The 26,051-nt window shown below is 33.0% G+C and overlaps 2 protein-coding genes across 2 annotated transcripts; one reads left to right on the plus strand and one right to left on the minus strand.

The window, feature by feature from the left end:
• Positions 1 to 6,323: 6,323 nt before the first annotated feature.
• Positions 6,324 to 12,337, minus strand: LOC136232999 (uncharacterized). The gene is made up of 10 exons (XM_066022509.1): positions 12,061 to 12,337; positions 11,781 to 11,985; positions 11,490 to 11,572; positions 11,139 to 11,239; positions 9,508 to 9,657; positions 8,706 to 8,854; positions 8,056 to 8,173; positions 7,652 to 7,739; positions 6,770 to 6,991; positions 6,324 to 6,667 (listed from the first exon to the last, which is right to left on the minus strand). The coding sequence occupies exons 1-9, from the start codon at positions 12,176 to 12,178 to the stop codon at positions 6,789 to 6,791; spliced, it is 1,215 nt and encodes a 404-aa protein (XP_065878581.1). The 5' UTR covers positions 12,179 to 12,337; the 3' UTR covers positions 6,324 to 6,667; positions 6,770 to 6,788.
• Positions 12,338 to 17,934: 5,597 nt separating this feature from the next.
• Positions 17,935 to 24,787, plus strand: LOC136232698 (26S proteasome non-ATPase regulatory subunit 13 homolog A). The gene is made up of 6 exons (XM_066022066.1): positions 17,935 to 18,172; positions 19,115 to 19,561; positions 20,304 to 20,384; positions 22,742 to 22,938; positions 23,051 to 23,150; positions 24,205 to 24,787. The coding sequence occupies exons 1-6, from the start codon at positions 18,023 to 18,025 to the stop codon at positions 24,388 to 24,390; spliced, it is 1,161 nt and encodes a 386-aa protein (XP_065878138.1). The 5' UTR covers positions 17,935 to 18,022; the 3' UTR covers positions 24,391 to 24,787.
• The last annotated feature ends 1,264 nt before the right edge of the window (positions 24,788 to 26,051 follow it).

The raw sequence follows: 26,051 nt of genomic DNA on the forward strand, positions 1-26,051 counted from the left end.
TAAAGTTTGGGTAAAAGTAATACAAAAATGGGGAAAAGTACAAAAAAAATAATGTTGATGGTTTGTTCAATTTGCAAATAGATGTATGTGGTTTAAAAGTTTGTAAATAGAGGTTTGTGGGGTAAATTTCACCTGTGGTATACAACCTTTGCTCCATTTCACACTTTGGTATACAATCTTCAATTTGTCTCACTAATATATACGAACTTAGGGGTGACCTCCCACTGTGGTGTACGGCCGGTGAAAATGACCGGTCAACACGAAAGTCAACTTGCCATGTCATCTGTTTGACCGGTCAAAAGTCAATATTTGATCACTTAATAAAAAATTACATCTATGCCCTTTCTTCATTTTTTTCCATTTCCATTGCTCTCTCTCTAACTCTCTTTCTCCACCTTTTATAGTTTCAGTTGCAGATCCATTGCCCCCTCTCTCTCTCTAACTCTCTTTCTCCATTGCCTTCTTTTCCATTTCCCCTTTACTTTATTAAATCTTACCACTACTAGCATTTCTGGAAATGAACAATGGAGTGTTTCATCCCTTAAATCCCCAAAATCAAGGCTTTCTAAAGTAAGAATAAAGCTTGCTGAAAATGATGATTTATACGGATCTAACGGAATTGGAAGAAGTTCGAAGCTTAAGGCGATCCGAGCTCTCCTCCGCCCATCCTAAAGCTTTCCCAAGTTTTAAGCGTGGGAAAATTAACAAAATAAAAAACTACAGCAGGGGAATTTCTTCTGCCATACCTGAAGCTTTCCCAAGTTTGAAGCATGGAAAAATCAAAGAAAATCAAAACCTAGAGCATGAGAATTTCTGGATAATTTGATTTTCCCAATTAAAGCCTCCATTAATGAAGACATATTAAGAGTGAAATTTCATTAAACTTTCAATTGTATTATCTGATATTTCTAAAACGAATGGAATTTATTTAATACTTTGAAAGATCTTAAGGATTAAATTTCAAATATCTATTAGTGAATAAAAATGATATTCATAGATCAAAGAAAACCCACTAATCATTTCTAAAGCAATTAGAACAGAAAAGTGATATTTCATTCCTTGAAATTGATGATTAAGCAGAACATAACAGAAATGCATATGAATAAAGCCAACATTCATAAAGCAGATTCCACTTGTTCAGGTAATACAATTGAAAGCTGGGTAATTTTATTGAACAAATCGAAAACCAGAGCATGAGAATTTCTGGCAGTTTGATTTTAGGTTTTGATTTTGAGAAATTTGAACCTTGAATGTCGCAATTTACAGATTTCAGGTTTTGATTAAGCAAAACCATGTTGTGGGTCAAGGAAACTTTTGTGTTTGATTATTAAATTTAGAGAGAGAGAGAAAGGAGTTAAGGAGAAAAGAGTAGTTAGGGAGGGAAAATATTTGCAGAAAATAAAATAAACAGAGAAGAGAGTATATTTTTTCTAATTAGGATAAAGGGCTATTTTGGTAATTACATATGAGGTGTGTTTAATTAAAGTTGAAAAATGGTGAGGTGGCGCGTTGACTAGCGTTGACCGGTCATTTTTACCGGCTATACACCACAGTGGGAGGTCACTCCTAAGTTCGTACATATTAATGAGACAAATTGAAGAAGTACACCAAAGTGTGAAATAGCGCAAAGGTTGTACACCATAGGTGAAATTTACCCGAGGTTTGTGGTATGATTTAATTTATAAAATAAGGTATTTCATATTCGACTGTTAAGTTCTGATTACGACTAATGACATTTTTATCTTGAAAAAAATTGTTCTTACATATCGACAAAACACGGTCCTTCCCCCAAAACGCAGCTCTCTAAATCAAAACCATATATCATACAGTGGAAATTTTACGTTTTTTACTAATTTCACGATTTATGAACTAAAATTGATATTGAAGTTCATTTTACACAACTGCAATTTAATTGTTGGGTATGTGTTTTGTTAATATATAAATTTAATTTAAAAAATAAAATAAAAATGTTCTTGATTGTATTAGAATATAACAATATAATATGAAATACCTTATTTTGTAAATTAAATCATACCACAGACCATGTTTACAAATAAGACAACTCATAAACATTATTTTTGTACTTTCCCCTAAAAAAGCCTTACTGTTTTCATTTTTTTTGTTTACAATTAGAAGATGACTGGAGTTTTTCGTATTACTAAAAATAAAGACATCAAAATTAAAATGAACTTTGATCACCTCAAATTTGAAAATTGTTAAGTGTTGATATTCTAAGAAACTTTAACTCTTCAACTTTTTAATTTTGAGGTCATTGGGGTGATATTTAGTGATGAAAAGAAAAGTAATTGTTTTAGAAAGAAAGCTCCGAAAATGATGATTTTAGAAAATTAAAATTTTGCTTCTATAGTAAATGTGGTACTAAACTATTTTAATTTTTGAAATTTTTCATTTTAAGGTCGTTAACAGTCATTTTTATAGTGTCGAACTCAAGGATTTTCATTCTTAGCAAAACGAAAACCTCAGCATCCATCAACATAAAAAAAAAAAATTATAGATACCAATTTAACAAAACATAAAGCACAGAAAAAAAATTTATCCATAGAGTTGTTGAGGTATAAAATTTGAATATGAAATTTTTTACTTATACTACTCGTTATTAATCACCCAAATCAACTTTAATTGATTATTGGGATAAAGGGTAAAAATATCATTAACGTTTACAATCAGAAACAATTTTACCTCTAGTGTTGGCAAATTTGGTCAATTTCAGACACTATTATAAAAAGTAGATATTTTATTTCTTATTTTGAACTAATTACATATCAGTTGGTTTTAAAAAAATTTTATCTATGATTTAATAATAGAATTGAAGATTAATATCTATAAATTCGGTGAAATTTTTGTCCAACTCGTACAATAGATAATACTTTTTTATTATTTTTATCACGTCTAATCATATGTTTGTGATCTGTTACTAATAGGTGATAAAATGACACACATGTGAAATGTAAATGATAAGATTATAACAACTGAGAAAACAGTTTAATAGATTGTCAATATTAGAATAAAATTGTTTTTGACTGCCAATATTAAAAATAAAATTATATTATTTTAAATATTAAAAATAAAATTATTCATAACTGTAAATGTTGGAGGTATTTTTGTAAAATATCCCTTTATTATTAAGTATAAACTATAAATTTGGTTTCCTAGAGTTTCACCGATATAAAAACTACGAATTTTTATGTTAGCAAAACTATAATTAACTTTTAAAACTATATTACTTTTATCTCCTTTATTAAACATTGATTGCCCTTTAATAATTTATTAATTCCATTTCATTTCAAAAAAAAGTTTACAAGAATTAAAAAAATTGTAATTAATTGAATTAATATTTTAATTAAAAAAAACTTTATTAACCTTATCCTAACTCAAGATCAGGTGGCGTATGAATAGTACGTATTCGTAATTGTAACTGCTTCATAAGAGGTGGTAAAAATACACACAATCCAATTACGTATACAAAATCAACACATAATTTTTGTGTTTGTATTTAGCTTAATAGATAACGTGTCATTTTTGGGTTGACATGAAATTGATATGAAAATTTTTGAGTTAGATTAAAGATTGCTAATCCGAAAATAACACTAACCCGATTAGTTTAACACGATACTGACACGGAAGTTTTTGAGTTGGATTAGGATTGACTCATTTTGACACTAACCTGAAATTGACACGACACGGATCCGATAATTGTCACATCTATGTTTCGCATTCCCACATTCAATCTTAACCAACAAGCATTCGCATGTATGCGTGCCAAGACATTTGGTTTGTGACACACTTCCTCACTCAATTCATGCAACGTCCTTGTGCATGAATTTTCTATTAGTCTGGATTAGTACATGGTGCATTGCCTACTCGTGCTCTTCTCTCTAGAGCATATATCCGGAGACATTCTTGTGGATCCACCAACGTCACTACTGAAGCCCTTGGTGAATTGTTTCTATACTAAATATAAATTTATTAAGAATGTTTTGATTAAATTTAAAAATAATTTTTTATATTATAATTAAGAAAAATAAAATTAAAAACTAGTAATTTATTGGAATGGAATTTTATTAGATTTATTGTTAGAACCTGAAATTAATTTTTCTGCAATATGCCCGTTTCATTATTGTACGAAATTTTGAACGTACTTTTTCAATAATCATAGGACAAATTTTGTATCTTATCACATCTTACTTGCAATGTTATACGGACAGCAGTGTTGATGTGGACAAAACATAAGATAATAAGAATAAGTTATAAAGTTAATCTTATTGTTATTAGAGAAGAACGAATTTAACTTTTATGTACAAAATAATATAGTAAATCTAATATTGATTACATTGTGCTTAATTAACGAGTATTTAGAGGGATAGAGGAGGGGTTGAATTTAATCTCCACATAGAAAGCAATGCAATTTAATCCAGTGTTTTTCAAATAGTGCAATTTTAAGTATAAATAACATAAGATGTTTTTTTTTCTTATGCAATTTTATGTTATGAATATCCTTTAATCATTAGCAATCTACGCATCTTTTATTAATGGAAAAACTCAACTTTCATTAATGAGACTTGAGATCGCACCATATGGTTAACCATTAAGCTTAATATTACATTGTTTTGTACGTAGATGTTAAATTCACAATCTCCATTTAGAACTAAATTTATACCTTAAACTAATCATCCTTTTTTTTATAACAAAAAGTTACTCTACTACGAGTTAAAAGAATCCGTACAAAGAGAATGAATCAAGAATGAAGGAATAACAAATGAATAAAATGGATTAGCATTGGAACGGGTTTCCCGAGCCAGAATATGAGCCATCCCGTTTGCTAAATCGTCCCTTTTTTTATATGTAATTTCAGGTCGCCAACTTCTAACATTTTGGCAAGCTAATAAGACGTGAAATTACATATCTTCTGTTAATGAAAAACCTCATATTCCATTAATGAGTCTTCAAATTGCACCATCCGGTAAACTTCGGTATAATGTTTTGTAAGTGGAGATTAAAATCTGCTCTCCTCCAATGAGCACAAAACTTATGGGTGTTTATTTGCTCCATTTTCTCCCAGTAGCTCTGAAAAAGGAAAACAAATGGACACTTAAATGTTTGGTTAAAAAATTACCGTTTGTCTTGTATAAAAGAAGTTTTTTTTTTTAAAAAAAAACAACATATAATTCATATTTGTCCCTCTAGTGTATGATTTTTTTTTTTCTTTTTAAAATACTTTGAAGGTAGAAAAGAGATGCTGGAAGAATATGAGTATATTCGAGTTGTTATTGGAATATTAGATTCGTATATTACTATATTTTAGATTGCTATATTTCTTCACCATTTCAACCAATCTCTCTCTCTCTTTCTTTCCTTCTATCATGAGAAACCATTTTAGCTCTCACCAGTAGCTTGTTTCTTCAGCCATCTTCCTCATCCATCATCAACCATATCCGATGATTACAGATTCAGAATTCGCTGATAGAGATACAGTAATCTATCATGATTATTATGAGTGCTAAATTAATATTTTCAGTGTATATCTAACAGGCAAGTTCTCTCTCTTATATGATTAGTTTTTGTTCTATCTTTCAGATGTTATATATAAACAAAATGAAATTACTTTATGATTCGTGTTTATTTACCTCTAACGTTTTGAAGAAAATGCCGATTTAAGTTTAATGTAAGAAATGATATAAATTTAATTATAATTTTTATTGGGATAATGTGCCCCTAACGTTGAAATTTAACCAATTTATCAACGTTAGTAGTAAAATTGCACCATTTTAGACGTTAAGGGTAAAATTGATCTCGACTGTCAACATTAAGGGTATTTTCACACCTTATTCCTTTCTTTTTTTTTTGTCAAAATGTCTAAAATATTTCCTGTATTATTAATATTTAGAGTTAATTTTGTGTCGGTTAATACATTAGGACTAAGAGGGCGAGCCTTGGCGCAACGGTAAACGCCGTTGTCGTGTGACCAAGAGGTCACGGGTTCGAGTCTTAGGAGCAGCCTCTTGCCAAATAAATTGGGACTAAATAGTGCACCAGGCCGCCCTTTTTTTTAATACATTAGGACTAAATATGCACTTTTCTTAAAACGTTGGGATTAAATTTAACCTTTATCCAAAAAGATATTATCGATTTTAACTAGCCGAGTAGCTTAGTTTTTCTTCTTTTTCTAATTTCATTTATCATTTTAGATTATCAAAATGACAAAAGATTAAATGCCATTTTTCCAATCCATTGTTTACTCATTCTTCTTTCATAAATCATAAAATTTGCAGCATAACTTCCCTGTTATGCCTTAACTTTCCATGTTCTTTAGGGATACAATGTTTATATTAAGCATTAATAATTCAAAACTTGTGTCAATAACATTTTCAATATTTTTATATTTTCCTCAGTACAACCAAAAAGAAACAAAAAATAATGTACACAAAATGCTTGGTGTCTATGCATTTAAAAGTGTGGAAATCATTCCCAGATACAATTGTGTATAGCCTCATCGGTTCGGGTTTTTTACTTCTCCGGTCAGGTTAACGAAGAGTAAAAACTTCTGTATATGCCCTCAAAGTGGCTTTAAGTTTCTATAATTTTCACTGTTAGTTTAATGGTATAGGAAGGGCGAATTTTGTCTCTCAACCCCTATCGTCAATAAACCCTGCACAACAAAAGGCCGTAGTTTTATGCTGTTGTTCTTGAAAGACAGGCATGCTCTTCTCTTAACAGAAGTAGAGTGTATGTGAAACCAGAGTTCATTTACCTGTGAGAAAAAGGAGGGTTCATTGACAAAGTGAAGGCTCTATTTTTGCTGGTCTAAGACGCCTTTGTGCCTTCCGTGCGTGCTCAAATACCAACATGAACAGGCTAAAGATATATAATAAGCATGCTTGTAGCTTATCTATCATGCCATATGTTGAATTCGTATTGTTTTCGCCTTCTGTAGTTGTCCTTCTGAGTAACAACATCCTTCTCTCTAAGAAGCCTGATATAAAACGTAAAAAGAGAACTTTACTCAGTTCGGAAAATAAAATTTGTATTGGATACTGCATATTTGAATAGGCTTCATGTCCATTTCCATTAGATGTGTTTTTTAGCAGAAATAGTTTAATTTTGACGATTCTTTCATGTTCGGTAGTTATCAGAATATGACAATGTAGGGATAGAGAGTCAAATTGGCTCTTTAACTAGCCTCGTGTGGGCTCAATTTGTCCCGTAATGTATCAATTTGGTCCTTCAATAACATTTTTTTGTCAAATTAGTCCAAAATGATCCATGTTAACATCACGAATCAACATTTGCCAAAAAAAAAAAAACATGAATCATATCTTGACATGTGTTACATTTGGACTAGTTTGACTAAAAAACGTGAAGTTGATGGCCAAATTGATGAGCAAGGAAATTATCTTGTTGAAGGGCCAAGTTGACCCTTTATCCGAAAATGTAGAAACTACTTAGCCATCCCAATATTTACATCATAAGTATCCCCTTTTCGATCCCTTCTCTTCTCATCCCCCGAATGTGGGACGGAAATCAGTTTAGAAAGACAAGGCTTATAAGCAATCATGTTGTCCTATCTTTTAGCATTAGTAGTTTCTCTGTCTAGGCTACTGCACTTCAGAAAAGGCTTCTATTAGATGCTTACTAGGTTTTCTCTGGGACAAATTGGTCCACTCATGTGGGTTAATCTTTGCTTCAGCTGCCCTGATCAAGTCGAGAAGAGCTTGATTGACCTGCAAAATTCAGAGGTGAGAAACTCACACGGAATCATTGAGTTGATTTGCCTTTGCCGTTGTGTTGGCCTTTGGAGAGGACAAGGCAAAGAATCAGTCAACTTCAGGGACTACAGTTTTAAGATTCACAGCTTTGTTTCTGACAGTTATTCAATTAATTTACGTTATCTGTTGCTTTACGTGTTCTATCCAATTGCAATGTGAAAATGGTTATCGCCTTGATGCTCTTTTTAACATGTACTTCCATCAAATTATAAGTCTAACAGTCAAGTCTTCTAGAATCATTCTTTAACCTACTTCATCCAAGTAGGTATACCTCTTCTGTCCTCTCATGACTCACTAAATGACCACCATGGAGATCTACCATCTTAGCAACTGGCTGCAGCTTCTCTGCGAGTCTCCTAGCGTAATATATCTGAGCAATGATATCATGCCTGCATATTAAACAGGTATAAATTAGCAAATGTGGTGATTGTTATGATAGATTTAAAATACTTCACTTCATCATGGAAAACATTGATGATATATTGCTCACAATATCTTGACCGTACCCAAACACATAAGTTAGCCTTTGCCTCAAAAACTGCAACATGTTTGATGTCTCAAAGAATGAAGGAATAGGAAAAACAAGCCTCAAAAGTTTTGAGGCTTATTCCAAAAAATTCCTTCATGGAATGGCCAATAGATCATTTATAACCTATATGCTCCAGCACATTGACTACGTTCTTTCTTAACCAATTAGTACTTATGTTCGAAATGAAGCTTAATTTTTGCAAGAACTAGTCATCTCTTGTGTACTTCTGCATGTCTTTGCAAATATTTTTTCTTAAAATTGCAAGTCATTTAAAATATTTTTGTCACCTGTAATTTGAAAGGTTAACAGAAATAAAAGGATCTAAAAAAATGATTATCAGCAATTTATTCAGTGGCAGCAGCGCAATGGAACTTCTTCCAGGGGATTGTTACCTGCCATGTATGACTGATACAAGAAATCCAGCAGAAAGCATCCTTCCAATTTCTTTTCGTGTAATCTTATGTGTCCAACAAGCATTGATTTGACCATCAAAACCACAACTAGATTGCATCCCGGTCGATGATATACCTTTTACATATTCCTGCAAGTGAGGCATTTAAAATAGGGTCAAATACATGAATATCATAATTAAGTACAAAATTACGATTAAGTCATATCACCAAACTTAATTCTTAATTTGTCATTATTTTCTATATATTATGATTTTACACCATAATTTAAAAAAATCTAGACTCCAATTCATAAATCATAAACCCTAAAAAATATATTCTAGACTTCTAATTTATAAATTCTAATTCTTAAAATATATTAAAAATACTGATTTTACTAGTTTGACATAATCCAAAATTATGACTTGACATAGTTGTAAATAATATTTAGAATATGAATTTCTGTGTAATTTTCCCTTTAAAATATCATTGAGTTGTCTTTCATGTAATATTATGAAAAGACTGCTAAGCTACATGTTGCTATGTGTCTGTCACAAACGGTAAAGAAAAGAAAAACATTATATGGGAGACAGTGCAAAGATTGAGTTTGATAATCTTCAGTTGACCATGGATTGACATTGATTGTGACGAACTTGGAAAACCAGGGTAACAAATACATGCAATGATGCATTGTGATATAACTTTTTAAAGGATAAGGACACTTGATTCAAAATGCAGTTTGTTGGAAACAACAGGCTAATATAAGTGCATAATAATACAGCTTTTAGAGGGTAAAGCAAGTTACTTGATATAAAATGGCTCTCCTCTTTTTAGAACCAACATACTCCTCAAGATATTCATCTGAGTAGTGGGTATCCAAGTCAACAGCTGCCCTTTGCTCAGGAGTCTTTGCCTTCAGGAAACGGATTGCAACTGATAGAGTTTTGCGGTCAAGCTGCAAGAAATGAAAATAAGCTCATCTTTCCATATACGGCGTTTCTTCAATAAATCAGAAATGGTGACTCCACATTTAGTAATTGGGAAATAACTCCAAATAGTTTAGAGCTCTGCAAAACAATATATAGCTTGCTCTAGTTTAGGGGATTTAAGATCCCTAAAACTTTGTCAAGCAACTTGCAGTTTTATAAACTCAAGTGCTTCCAAAGGCCAAATTATATTCATGACCTCATTATAAGCCACAGTTTTTCAAACTAGTGAATAAAAATGATATCACGAATAACCACCTTCATTCATATAATTAGTATGTCCAAGCCGTCACCAGATAATACCCCAATTATAGAAGACTATACGCAATAGAAATACAAAAATCTTTCATCAAATTTGAAGAAGAGCAATTTTATGCCACTAAGATGCTTCCAAATCATCAGCTATGGCAGAATTTATGAGGCAGTCATGGAACACCAACCGAATCTCAATCCTTCTCAAGCTTAAAACCAGATAAATCAAATGCCTTACTGGGAGCAATGTCCCAAGCTTCAGCACTAGTATCGGGCAGCATTTGACAATTTGTGGTTTGTACAAAATTCCAACCAATCTCCACTCTTCTCAAGCTTATAGTCGATTAGATCAAATGCCCAATTGAGAGCAACCTCCCAAAATGTGGAGCTAGTCTTGGGCAGTATTTGACAATACGTGGTTTGTAATTTGTACAAAAGCAAAATTTAAGTAACATGACAACAGTAAGAGCGTGTTGAATCCACATTAACAAGTCAGCATGTAGAATAATCCAGCCAAATTTTATTGACAGCCACTTATATTGACTTATTGAGCTTTATGAGTCACATACTCTGACTATTAGCAAGCTGGATAGGTTATGCTCCGACACATTCAACAACTGCAAATTGCTTCATTGAATATTTCAACACACATTTCTCCAATCATTCGGCAGATTGACTCAATAGTTCAATTGGTCAGTTTCAAACTACAACCATCATAAATGAGGTTAGCAACTTTTTCCTTGGTATTTCTAGGATCTAGAAGATTGATCCAATGATTTAGTTGTTCCTTCATTTTACATCATCTTCCTGTCATTCTCAGAATTATTCACATTAACTCTTGCGGCAACTTTGGATACTGTCTCTGGTTAATTATTAGAAAATAAAGCAAAATATATACTTCTTGAAGATTTTGTAAGACTAACTAATGGTTACAAATGATGTACATTGCCCCTCAGAGTACAAGAGAAGATATAACCGAAAGTGAACTTTTATAAGCATGCCAATAACCTAAGATTAGATAGGATTTCATGTAACAAACGAGTAAAATTTATTGGATTTAGTCCAAGATGATGTAGTAAACACATTGCTGTAAAATTCCTAAAATAAGTCTTTCAATTCCCAAGTTTTCAGGTTCAGCAATTCATATTTCACAATGAATGAAGCTATATTAAGTACACTGTGATGAGTTATATAATACCTTTGGAAAGCATTCAAAACCTCCACCGGTCACGTTAAGTAATGCCAAAGAAAGAACTCTTTCAGGCGCCATTGCTGCTAACTTGCAAGCTATCATAGCACCTAATTACAATATAAAAGCAACAGATGAAGTTAGTTGCAAAGAGAATCAACTCAGACAGTGGAATACTTCAATTCACAATCTCTAGTCTATTGGAATTAAAAACTGACTAATGAATATCAAATAGATTGGTCAATGATGAGGTTGCAACAAAAGTTGTCATCTCTTATTGACACACACAGACATGATAAAAAAAAAACTCTATAACTTCACTCAAAACTACAAAGAAAATATTCAGGGTAATGGACTTACCCATTGAATGACCAAATATATGGGCTTGTTCCCAGCCTAGATGATCCATTAAAGCAATTGCATCATTTGCCATTATTCTTGTTCTGCAATTACCAATCAAAAAAACATATCTAAGAGTTGCTTTAATCCTGGCCACTTATAAAAGGAGGAGAATGAAAAGAAAATAACAGTTTTCCAGCATTTTCTAGGCTACCAAACAAAGCAGATATGAAAACTACACAAAAATTAATAGCATAAAGCACCATTCAAAATATGGAAGAAGAGAATAAAAAGAGTTGGAGAAAAACTCACGTATATTGCGATTTTTTGGTAGGTATAGAGCTGCAACCCATACCACGGTTATCAAAAGCACAGACCTCGAAACCACTATATCCGCCATTATCACCTACTTCATCAGTATTCCGATCAAGTCTACTCAATTCACGATCATTAGGCATATCAGAGCCGGTTAGTCCCTTAATCTGCGGACCCCAAGAATCATGTGTCCCAGCCAATCCTGAACCGTAATTGGATCAGAACCATCAACAAAAATGGAAGAAAAACCAAAAAACCGAATAAGAAAAGGAATTACCAATTATAAGAAGGACTTTAGTTGGGCCATGACCATAGGTTCTGTAGAAAATATCAATGCCGTTATCGGAAGCTCCGCCAGAGGTGGAGGCGTCGTCAGTAATCTTACAAATCGGCATCGTATGGAATTGTGCAGATAAGGAACAGGAAAAACAGAGAATTGAGATTGTAGATAGAAGAGAAGAGAGGAGAAATGGAAGATATAGGAGATTCAGAGGAGGAGGAGGAAGATAAGGGGTGGTTGATGCCACGGAGGATTGACGGCGGGGTGAAAAGTCAAAATGTCAACAAAGGAAGACAGACGGAAGCATATGATCCATAAAATTAACAATTAAATATTTTAATTTAATGGTTGCCTAACAATTAATTAAATATGGCCTTTCTATTTTTTAAAATTGACTATAAAACTAATTACTAGTAAATAAATACAAAATATTCATCTCAATTGATAAAAGTCAAATAACCGTTGCAAAATTAATAAAATTAATTGAATAGTGTTATAAAATATTTAGGATGTACATCAATTAAACATGTATTATGGATGTAGATCTTATGCTATGGGTTTAAAGTATTATTTGGCCCTGATCTATCCAAAATTTTATCATTTGGCTCTTAACCTATTATTTGGTTATATTTGGTCCCTGATCTATCCCAAATTGGTGAAATTTCACCCAATTTGGATTCAAACTTAACCGAATAATTATCTTATTGATAAGTAACGATATTTTGACACTTAAATTTAATAAATTTTAGTTTAGGATTTGTTTTTTCCTTTTTTCTTTTTTTTTTTTTCCTTTTTTAATCTAATTAATTATTTCTACATAATGTGGAAAAAAACTTTAAGAAATATCATGTTTCAAGTTTAAGTGTTAAAATATCGTTATTTATCAATGAGATAACGATTCCGTTAAGTATTCATACAAATTGGATGAAATTTCACCAAATGGGATAGGTCAAGGGCCAAATGTGACCAAATAATAGGTCAGGGACCAAATGACATAATTTTGGATAGGTCAGAGGCTGAATAATGCTTTAAGCCTATGTTATGTGATAATAACAACCTATTAAAATAATATTATTGTTACTTCAAAAAAAAAAGTTAACATTATTGCTTATTTGGGGTAAGGTTCATAAGGCGACTTCTAGAAGAGTTGGTTAAATATCATCGTAAGAAAGTAAAAGGTCACACGTAATATAAACTATAAAATATTAAAGAAGATCAGATAAAAGGTAATTATGTCTACCAGGCTTGAAAATTGTTAAAGAATACCTTCATGCATAATGGTTTGTTATTAGAAAGCATGCGTATTCTAATCAAAGTTTGACATGTCAAAAGGTGTTAACATAAAACGGTTATAAGAAAACTATATAGTCTATCACTAACGATGGGGTTACACTTCTCTTCTAGCCTAGCTTCATAACCTGCAAACCCAGTACTATTTGACTTACTCTCTTTTGTTACCTAACCTATAAATACATGGAGCATGAGAATCATATAGGTATGCCAAAAAAATCCTAGACTATGCTTTTTACTTTACTTTTTATAGTTGAGTATGTATTAACTTGAGCATCGGAGTACTTTATGCCGGTGAGCTGGTAGTTCCTCTATTTTGCAAGTCCACTCAATGATAAGAGGTAGGGTTGAGGTTATTCTATTCCGTTCTTAAATTTTTGTTATACATCAATTGGTGCAGTGAGTGTGGAGTTAAGATTCACTCATAAATACATCGGTTTCCGGAGACGAACATGATAGGCGGAGATCTAATGAAAAACAAAGAAAAACTACTGATCGGAGATATCATAAGTCAATATGACTCAGATGCTTCGCCTATAGAGGGGGTCAGTGAATCTATTGAGCCATTTCTAAGAAGGATGCAAGCAGATATGAGGCCTCAAAACGCCACCACATTCCTAACGGCCATGGTAGAGTTGAAGATCAAAATTAGGAAAAGAGACATAGCTTGCATTAGGATTTGTTCATATTGATCCAAAAACTCATGCAAGTTTTGATGTGTTTGGTGTCAATCTTCCTCCACAGATCCTATTTCCTGAAATAAAAGAGCATATGGGCGAAAGGTCTGGACTATGAGCCATGGACGAATAAACAGAAGATATGATCAATAATGTTATCAATTCGAATGGGGGAATAATCAATATGCTCCCAACAATAACTAAGATGATATGGTGAAGCGATGAAATGGGCAAAGGAGTTGTGAGAGGCTAACCAGAAAGTGTGATCATAAGACCAGAGCCAATTGTTTAATGGCGTGAGAAAGTTGGAGCGAAAATCCAGGCGATGAATCAACCCCAAATGCTTTCGCAAATGAACCTGTATATGTACTACCTCTATGGAGGTTTCCTAATGGCACCACCCTCATCTAATCTTTGTCTCGTCCATTTTATCTTTTCCCTTCAAATATTAGGCAATGTTTTGAGGGAGGATTTAGATTCGGGATAGGATCGGGGCCGGTGTAGAACACATAGTGTAACATCAAATTTATTAATAAGAAAAATAATAATAAAGAGTGTAACATCCTGAATTTTTCATAAATTTATATATAGTATACATACATTAATTTCAATGTTTTAAATAAAGAGTTTTTTTGTAATTTCTCTTTAAAAAACCTACATCTTTTTAAGGGATTTTTGGTATTTAAACCTTCATTGGAAGACATATATAAGAGTTTAATAACTTCTTTTATTCTGCATTTTCTTTAGAGTTAAACGATTCATCTTTTGTTTATTTCCTCTTTTCTTTTTTTCTTTTCTTCTTTGTTTTCCAATCATCAAGCTTGTTTGGTGATCTTTGAAGAATAAGAACATCGTATTCTTGATCCTCGTTTAAAAACGTTTCAGGTATTGTCAATTTCATTTCAAGGTTGTTTTGATTTCAGTTGAAGAAGATATGAGTTAGGGTTTTGATATTTCATGATTTCATTTTCAAATTGTTGTTTTGATGATGTAAAAACTTATTTTAATCAAGTATTTATGTTCCTAGAAAGTTTTTAGTCTCTAATTTTGTTTTTAAAGACATTGGGCTGTTTATTTCCAAGGCATTCAGAGATAGCTATTATTTTAACCCTTCCTCTTCAGAGTAGTCATCATTTTCTTCATTCTCATCTTCCATTTCAAGCTTGCATCTTCCATTAACTTCATCAATTATCAAGGTTCATCATTGGATTCAGACGCGACTGCTTGAATTAGCGAAACTCCACATGCGATTTCTTTTCTTTTGTCTTTAGCTAATTTATAAGCTCTTTCCAGATTTGAATTAGCTATAAACATTATTACTTTTGTTCATCTTTAATCTAAATTTGATTTAATTTCATTTCTCTTTGTATGAGTTTGATATTTATGCATGTTTGGATTATTGGTTGAGTTTTTCATAAGTCTGAATATTATTGAGTTCATATAAGAGACTCTTAATGGTGGTATTTATTTCGAAAATTGTAGGTATTGACAACACCACGGTAAACGAACCCTCCTAAACTATTTGAGTTAGCTATGACCCGATTAAAGAATAACGTATTAAGAACAATCATAGGATAAGTTGGTTCAACCTCTAATCCATTTGTGCATCAACGGTCAATTCATAATTAAGTTTTGATTATTAATTCAATATTCTCATTATTGTGTCACTTCCATCTTCATTCACAAGGAATAATAGTTGGTCTGGATCATTCTTTAGAAATATGACTAGAATTAGTTGCTACACTTTAGAAATAGTAATACAAAAATCCAACTTTCATCGCTTAAATAACGAGTAGAAATTAGTAGTTCATTACTTGTGGTATAAATCTCGTGGATTTGATACCCGGAATTCTCCAGATTATTACTTGATAATGACGGGGTGCACTTATCCCTTAGTGAGTATTTGAGTGTTAGCTCGAGATACACAAAGTTGTTGGCGCCGTTGTCGGGGATTTATTGTTTGCAATATTTAACCAAACATTTCGTTGTTAGTTTAAGTAATTTTTGTGAATATGTTTATATTTATGAAAAATATATATTTTGTAAATTTCTGTATTTTAGAAATTCGTTATCATCATAGCTTATGCAAACAAGTTCTAAAGGTACATATTTAATACCAATTAATCTTGAAATTGGACGTATTGTTCGTTGGTCAAGGAAAAACATGTATATTCAACCTCAAAAAAATGGGAAGCCTCAACAACAACATCAATAACCAAAACAATGAGAATGTGAGTGATGGACAAGATGATCGCTCTATAAACAAGATTTTAGCATCCCACCAACATCACAACTTATTCGGGATTGTTGCTCTTAATATCCCGGCCAATTCTTATGAAATCAAGTCAAGCATGATTCAACTTATCCAACAAACTAGTTTATTTGGAGGTGAGGTGCATGGAAGTCCCAATGAACATATTGACCGTTTTTTTATGCGTGTAAATACATCAAGAATGAATGAAGTCCCTCAAGATGACGTTCGTCTCAAGTTATTCTCATTCTCTTTGACCGGGTAAGCGTTGGATTGGCTCCGCTCTTTGGAGCCCGACTCTATCACCACTTGGGAACGCTTGGAGAAGGAATTTATTCCCAACTAGTTCCCCCATCCAAGATGGTAATGTTGAGGTACGAGATCACTTCTTTCCGACAATCGGTAGACGAAGCCCTACATGCTTCATGGACCCATTTCCGTCGATGCTTCGCATATGCCCACACCACGACATTCCAAAAGAGACTTTGGTAAACATATTTCATCACAGTTTAAACTGCCCCTAACCGTGTTATTGTAGATTCTGGCGCATGTGGTGACTTGTTTAGAAAATTGGCAAATACGGCTTATGACATGATTAATGAGCTAGCTAGAAAGAGTGTACAATGGCAACCCGAGAAACTTGTCGAACCATCAAGACAACATGTTTATGACGTGGAGAAGGAAGCTCTCAATCCCCCTATGTTAAGTAAGAAAATCGACGTCTTAATGGCACGATTGGGCCTCATTGAATCCGCGCAAGTACTTGCATGTACACACTGTGGTGGGGATCATCTCGAGAAGGATTGTCAAACGGAAATCCTTTCACTAGAGATAATGAGAATGTAAGTTATATGGGAGGAAATTAAAGGTATAATTCTAACCCGAACTCCTATAATTCTTAGGAGCAGAGCACACCGGACCACCTCGCTTACAAGTTTTTCGGTGGACCGGAGGGTTAATGGATTATTCCTGACCCTCCCTAGTTTTGTCTTTGAAGAGTTAATTATATTTAATTATTTTAATTTAATAGTGTTACTAATCTGAAAAATGTATATATAACTGGAAAAAAGAAAAAAAAAGAGTAAATTATATATAAAGCCACTCAACTTTCCATTTATTTTTATTATGATTTTTGAACTTTATAATGAGACATTTATAGTCTATAAATTTTAGATTTTACTAACACGAGCTTTTTTTATTATTGATCAAAATGACTATTTAAATAACAGGTAACCCTCAATTATAGAACTGGTGAAAATGATATTATAAGCAATTTTAATTTTTAATTTTTTTTTGTTTTTAATCATTTATGTGTTGTTTGGTTTGAAAATAGAAAAAACCTTAGCAGCAGCGTTTTGAAAGATTGAAAATAGTGGTTCATAAGAAATATGGTCTAAACCATTTTAATTGATGGAGTGGTATAATTCTAAATAACTTTAATTTATAGATCGTTATGTCTTTTGACTTCAACAATGGTAAAATGGACTCTTAGGTTAGTAAATTGCAAATTTTAGGAACTATAATGTCCAATTTGAAGTATTTTGAAAGTAAGAACGAAGTTGGAGGGCCATGTTGTAATTTACAAAAGAAAATTGCACAACGACACTAGAATGCATCGTTTTATTGCTCTTTTATATTCCGTTCTCTGGATACGTAAATTCATTTCTTTGAGCTCAAGACAGAATCCAAAGTTTGAAATCAGAACAACCGAATTCGTTCTCAGCTCTGTGAAATCCCTTCCATGGCTGCTCTTCAATATCTGGAGTCTCTTCGCAACCAGAATCCCGAACTTGCTGACTGGTACAATTCGCTTGAAGATCTGTACCAGAGGAAGCTATGGCATCAGCTCACTCTCAAGCTCGAGCAGTTTGTTGCTCTCGCTGTTTTCCAGGTCTTACTGCACTTTCAAATTCATATACATTTCTATATTGTTAATTATGCATCTCTATCCGACTATTTTTTGAATTCTGATGCCTTTTAGGGTTTTTAAGATCTCAATGAGGGTTGAGGGGTTACTTCTGTGTATTTTAGAAATGAATTTGGGTACCCTTGCAGAGGGAATTGGGAATTTCACGGTTACTTTGACATGAAACGGGGAATATACTTCTATATATGATTAGGTCTTTATATGTGCTGGAAGATTGAAATTACTTATTAATGACAATTTTAGGTTCTAATTGGGAGATCTAGGTTTTAAGGTATATCCTCGATTATAAGTTGAACGGTTTGCTGACTGATGCTTTTCTACTAATAGTTTTGACAATTGTCAGCTTACTCTATTACTAGTAGCAGATTCAACTGATGGCAGTTTTTAGGTTTTTCATTTGCCCTCATATATTTCCTATTATATCAGTCTTTTCATTTGGACTTATAGCACACAGCAACTCGATACCATAATTAATTTATAATTTAGTTTTATAATTTCTTATGACAATCAAGAATATTGCTGTTATTATATACTTGGTACATACTGTTTGACTGACATGGAAAAGATGTTAATATGACCATAATTGATGTAATTGGGCTGGGATTAATCTGTTAATTCTTAAACGTAGTGTTTATGTCTACAGCTTTCTCATTGATTTGCAAAGGGAATTTTACTTTTCAATTGGTATTTCATTATCTATTGTTACTGTAGTTGTTTACAAAATTAATACTTGCTCATGTACCTGCATTATTAGACAGGGATTTCTCGGTCTCTTTTGCTCCTTGTCACCCATGGGTTGTGTGAAGTACCTTTACAGTGATCTAGTTATTAATGTATCAGAGGAATGCTTTTCCCCCTACCTTAAATTTACATCTAATGCTTTTATTTTATTGTATTCTATTTCAGGCTGGTGATGCCTTGATACAGTTATATCATAATTTTATCTCTGATTTTGAGACCAAAATCAATCTTCTCAAGCTTGCACATTTTGCGGTAATAGTTTCTCGGCAATATAAAGAGAAAGAGGTTGCAATTCAGTATCTTGAAGGGGTGATTGATAAGCTTCGAGCAACTCGTGAACAACGCACTGAGGAGCCTGTTCTTTATATTAAGATGCAATTAGCTATTTTAAAGCTTGAGCAAGGGGATCAAAAGGAATGCAAGAAGCTTCTAGAAGATGGGAAAAGTACATTGGACAGTATGACTGACATAGACCCATCTGTTTATTCCAGTTTTTATTGGGTTTCATCTCAGTACTATAAATATCGCCAAGAATTTGCTGAGTTCTACAAAAGTGCTCTTCTTTATCTGGCATATACTTCAGTGGAATCCCTCTCAGATTCATTTAAACTGGTATTAACTTGTATCTGAATCTAAAGCTTAAGACTGGAGGTGTATTATTATATTTTGTTGTGTCTTAGACTTCCCTAATGATGCATCTTGCAATAATTTATTTATATGAGATCCCCTTTCCCTATCATTTTATTTAAAATTATTGTATGAATTTGGGGTGGTGGTAAGTATGAAGTATCATGTTTCCAATTTTGTTTAGATCAAACACTTCCTTTTAGACCAAAATGTTCTTGATCTTACCATGGATTAAAATAAGGAGTTTGGTGGAAAGAATCGAGTTCAAGTGGTAAAATCTTCCACATTTTTTTTGTCTATCTTCTAGTGGCTTTAACGCTTTTTTACATTATTGTAAATGGTGGAAGAGATAATTATTGGTGCCCCTTGACTGGAATTGGTTTAAATTTAGCACTGTTCCTCTAATATATCGTAATGGCTGAGCTTTATAATTCTAGGTTTTAGTTGGGACTCATGCTATATTTCAGTTAATGCTAGTATAGTATGTGTCAATTTAGAAGTTAGTGTTAACAGTTTTAGACTGGAAGTCAATTTAATGGTCACTAAAAATTAAAATCATGGCTATCGCGATAATGAATATGAGCATCTTAACTGTTGCAACTATGAGTGACATTCTGGTATAGTAAATCCTATAGGAAAGGGAGGTAATAATCTCTTGCATGCATCTGGAGATTTACGTAGTTGGTTGTACTGTATTGACAATTTGATTTAAATCTGTGATTTTCAGGATTTGGCATTTGATCTTTCTCTTTCTGCCCTTCTTGGAGATAACATCTACAACTTTGGAGAACTGCTTGCTCATCCTATTGTAAGAATTTCTTGTAGTTTATTGTTGCACTTTCCACAATATTTGTTCACTGTCATGAGGGTTTATAGGTAATGAGTTCACGGCTAGTCATGTGATTCTCTTCCTTTCCAGTAGGAGTTTTCTTGATATTCGGAAATTTGATTCCCTTTTATTGTTAATTTATTTTAGATTTTTCTTAATTTTTAAATTTAAATGCCATTGTCAAACTTTTCTTGATAAAAAGCTACAAGTAATTTTAGAAGTTTATTTAGTTTATTTAGTGAGGGCGAGCCTTGGCGCAACGGTAAAACGTTGTTGCCGTGTGACCAGAGGTCACGGGTTCGAGTCTTAGGAGCGGCCTCTTGCCAATTAAATTGGCAAGGGAAGGCTTGCCCCCAATACACCCTTGTGGTGGGACCCCTCCCCGGACCCTCGCTCAGCGGGGACGCGTAATGCGACCGGGCCGCCCCTTTAGTGAGGGCGAGCCTTGGCAAAAAAAAAAAAAAAAAAAAAAGGCAAGGGAAGGCTTGCCCCCAGTACACCCTTGTGGTGGGACCCCTCCCCGGACCCTCGCTTAGCGGAGACGTGTAGTGCACCGGGCCGCTTAAGATTAAGATTTAGTTTTAAAGTCATATTTACTTTCTCAAAGTTGAATTGCCAATTTTCTATCAAGGATTTTAATTTGTGAACCAGTACTATTTGATAATGTTAGATTCTAAATTTTAAATAGTAGATAGATTTCTAACATGTCCCATATTTTGGGCAATTCTAGGCCAAAAGAGCATAGGATAGTTTGCTAGGAAGTTTATCTTAGCAAATCTAAAGGAGCTAGCAAGGAAGGGACATGCAGGATATGAAGAAAGCTGGTCATTGTTTGCATTGCTGACTATTGCCAACACTTTCTTTTCTAATCCTCCTTATATTCCTTTTGCTATTGAACTTGCTGCTTTTACATGGTTAAGAGTTATGTGGTACAACTCTGAAGGTCAGGATCAATTTCCTGATACTTCAATGCTATTTATTTGACAGTGATTTTGATAACCAAAATGCCAAGCACAAGAAGAATAACAATAATAGAAGAGAGTATTTAGAGAATGAGAAGCGGTTTATTGATTAAATGGAGCTCAAATATAACAAAAGCAATGGAATACAGCTAAGGAAAGATACTCAGCCAAACAAGGGAAAAAGGATAATTAGCAGAGAACAATCTCAGCTGCCCAAGCACATGCCGCAGGAATAACCAAAATCTCATCATGACCTCTACTAGCTGCCTATGTACCATATATAACCGATTCTGACTAATCCCAAGGTGTAACTAACTCCCATTATCTCTATCAGTCATGCGTCCCTTATTCCGCCTCCTTGGATAAACTCTCCACTACTTGGGTCCATGAGATAATTGGCCCAAGGCCTGACCCTTAATATTATCTCTATCCGATTTTAAAATCATTAATTTTTGTTGAATTGAAAGACAGTGGATGCCAAAAATGCACCTAAGTTGCTACATGTGGAAGTTACTGTGCATGTAGAGAACTTATCTTGTGGCTGCATTTTGTGGTATGAGATCAGATGGAGTACCTTTCTGGAGAACCTGAAATGCAAGGGTTCTTAGTGAGAAGCATCTAAACCTATGTGTGCTAGAACTTAGAAGAAAAATAGAACTCGCAAGAATTAACAAATAGTGGTCAGGTGAGGGAATAAGGGCAGAGTCCCCAAAGTAAGATGTACATAACAATAAAATTCAATGCCTAGTTGTTGGTAGTGATTTTAACTGTCAAGTTCTTGGATGGCATACCAGACATTCATGTAATGCTACTGATGTGTATATTTCTTGGATATGCCTTGTCTTGGCCATGCTAAAGCGTTGCATGCCTAAGTCTGTTACTGAAATTGTGTGAATATGAGTGTCTACTGTATGCTATTGATGTGTATATTTCTTGGATACGTTCCCTTGTCTTGTTCATGCTAAATCGTTGCATGCCTAAGTCTGTTACTGAAATTGTGTGAATATGAATGTCTACTGTATGCTATTGATGTGTATATTTCTTGGATACGTTCCCTTGTCTTGGCCATGCTAAAGCATTGCATGCCTGAGTCTGTTACTGAAATCGTGTGAATATGAATGTCTACTGTATCAATTAATATCTTTCATCTCAGCTAGAGTCCCTTTTTGAAATAAAAAGGTAATCTTATAAGCTCCTTCACAAGTCCTTGCTAGGTTCCTCAATGAAAAATCTGCCTTTAGTTTTTGCTGGGTTGATCTGAACTCTATTGGGGTAGCCTTTAAACTCTGGCTTATTTTTGTTGTTACTAATAATAATAATCTCTCAGTATATGTTTGGACTAATGACCTATCTGATCGATTGATCTTACAACAGTTAAAGAGTCTCCTAGGAACACCAGTTGAGTGGCTGTACTATATCCTTCAGGCATTTAATGTTGGTGATCTTGTTCGGTACCAAGAATTGTGCAGTGTGCACAACACATCTTTGAGGGCCCAGCCGGCATTAGTTGAGAACGAACAAAAGCTATTGGAAAAGATTAACATCCTTTGCCTGATGGAAATCATCTTTAGGTATCTTTATACTTGTAAATATATTTCGAGGCATCGATTTGCTTATTGTTTACATCTGTTAAAGCTACAAAGTTTAGCACATTTGATTGAAATTAGACTTGCTTCTTTGAAGCCGTCCTTCTGAAGACCGAACAATTCCATTAAGTGTCATTGCTGAGCGCACTAAGCTATCTGTTGAGGATGTGGAGCATCTTCTCATGAAGAGTCTTTCTGTAAGTCTTTTCTCATGATATTTCGACTTTTTGCTAATTGTCCATTTTTTTCTCCATTTAATGAAAGAAAATAAAGTAGTACAATGAATCAGAATTAGTGTTCTCTTGTTTAAATGAAAGGATATTATATTTTAAGTGTTGGACTGCATATGTTTGTAATGTGTGTAGTGTACTTCATTATGTATGGAGATAACTGATATAGATACCGTATACAAAAGTTACAAGCAACCAATTATGCATAACGATTGTCTATGTTTGTAACATGTCCACTTGATTATTTATAGAGAGAAAACTGATATGAATACAGTTCACAGAAGCTACAAGCAATCAAATTACGTATAGACCCGCATATGTTTGTAACATGTCCACTTGATTATTTAGGAAGAGAACTGATATGAATACTTTATTAAGGAATTACAAGCTATGAAGTTATGTTGTAGCCTGGTCTCTGTGGCTTTCTTTGTTCTTAACGACATATGCTTGTAAATTCATAATGGATTTGAAACTAAATATTAGGTGCTCTCTTTTTGTTGTTTAGACCTGCTCTTCTAGCCTAAAATCTTCAGGGTATTTCAATGCATGTACTAGCCAAATACGCATATTCAAGTCGGATTGATAGAAAAGGCTTGTATATCCGAAATGCAACTTACAAGTTATCTTTAATCTGATTCCTTATTTTCTATGAGTTTTAGTGCTTTTTTTCTTCTTCTTGTATAAGAGTATATCTCAAAGCATGAACAACAAAAAGAAAAGTTTAGAGGCAATTGTACTGAGCAAAACTTATATTGGCATTAGTTTTAAATGATCATTGCATTATGTCGTATGTGCTATATGTTACTGAGTAGAAAGCTTGCAGTATTTGATACTTAGGGCTCGTTTGCTGTTTGCTGTTTCTGATGGGTGTGTGTTGATAGCTAGTAGATATTAGTTGATTTTTCTGCTAAAAACAGTCGTTTCCGATCCTTATCAAACACTTTCTATCTCCTGTCTGGAATTGAAAGATAAAAAGTAGCTCAGAAAACTAAACGGGCAGTTAACTGAACTTATTCTGCAGGTTCATCTTATTGAGGGCATAATCGATCAGGTCGAGGGAACAGTACATGTGTCGTGGGTGCAGCCAAGAGTTTTGGGGATTCCACAGATCAAATCCTTGAAAGACAGACTTGACAATTGGTTGGATAAAGTACACAATGCGTTAGTGTCCATTGAAGCTGAAACACCTGATCTAGTCGCTGTGTGATTTCCTTTAGTTCTAATGTTTCAATGCGTTGTGTTCTTAATTTGGTCATAACTGATTCCATTATCCGAAAAAAAGAACAATTTGCAGACTGCAAAGCGAAATGCGAAGCCGGGCCAAGATAGTTTACTTTCTGAAGCTGCATGATCCTTTTTTCTGATTCAACAGTTATATACTTGTTTTATTTATGAAATTGTTGAATGAATTATCTAGTAGTAGTCATAGAGACTGAGAGATGATTCAGCATACAGTAGTAATATGTATTAGAAAAGAATGTGCAACTTCTTCACATGACTGTAACTGCATTACATTTCTGGTGGTTAACTTTTAAGAGTTGAGGACTGTATTATGCTTTTTCATGGGGCTATTTCAAAGAAATTCTATGATGGTCTCGGTCTAATTATGCTCTTGTATTGTCTACGTATCACTTTTCATTGGTTTGGTCCATTTATACTGGGGCCATGGTCCATTTGGATCGGGTCTATTTTAGAATTTCTCAGTTAGATCAAGGCAATGTTCCTTGTCATTATTACGCTTCTTTTGAGTAAAAAAGAGCATGGTGAGACGAGGGATGAAGTCCAACAAAAAAAATTGAAGAATTTGAAGAGATGGTATTGTTGATTTCATTGATGGTCACTGAAGTTTAGGGTCAATTTTAAAAAGATTATTAAATTTTATTTTGTTTTAGTAAAATTGTTGAAATATTATTTTAATTTCAATAAATTTATTTTGGTTATTTTAGATTGAGAAATACAGTGGAGTGAGCAAAATAAAAATTATAATAATGATTTACTATGACAGCAAAATAAAAAATATAAATATAAATTATTTATTTATTTGTTAAAATTTGCATATTAATCAATAGTTTATGTATATTATTTTGATAAATAATTTTTATTTTTAAAGAGATGAATAATTTATTAGTGATATAATTTTAATGGAGACTTGGCAGAACCGTTATCCCTTCAAACCACAAGATTTATTACACTTTTCTCCATTTTTATATATAAGACTTATAATTAAAGTAATTCATAATATATAAAACATGTTATGGTTATTGTTTCCACCATATAATTAAAGTAATTCATAATTTTTTTTTTTTTTTGTTTACCATGCAAATTATAAAAGTAACTACTCATGTTGGCACATTTCTAAATGAGCAACACAAATAACGATAAAGAAAAAAAAAAAAAGAACTATGTCATTCATAAAAGAAAAAAAGAAAAGTTTCCGATCATCGTTATACATAGTTCACATTTAATGCCAAAATCATCTACACAATTCAGCTGAACACAAAAAATTATATTTTTATGCAAAAATCACTAACTGAAATTACTAATATTGAAATTAAGTGAAAAAGAATATGATTTATTTTTTCGCACAAACCTTAAATAAAAATCACGCAAAAATAATATTTTCAACTTCGATACCTAAATTCTAACTTTGGTATCTGCATTACAACAACAACCTCATTCTTCAATCCAATTCCAATTCAAAATATAGATATTCAAAACATTTTCAGAAACAACCAGTTCAAAAAACATCGAAATACATATAAAATTAATAACGTCTTTTAATAAAATTACATATTCACAAGTTACTAATCTGATTATAAAAATTTAATGAGACAAAAGAATAAAAAATAAAGATTTATTGTATCCAAA

Source organism: Euphorbia lathyris, chromosome 6, assembly GCF_963576675.1.
Source record: "Euphorbia lathyris chromosome 6, ddEupLath1.1, whole genome shotgun sequence".
Taxonomy (NCBI): domain Eukaryota; kingdom Viridiplantae; phylum Streptophyta; class Magnoliopsida; order Malpighiales; family Euphorbiaceae; genus Euphorbia; species Euphorbia lathyris.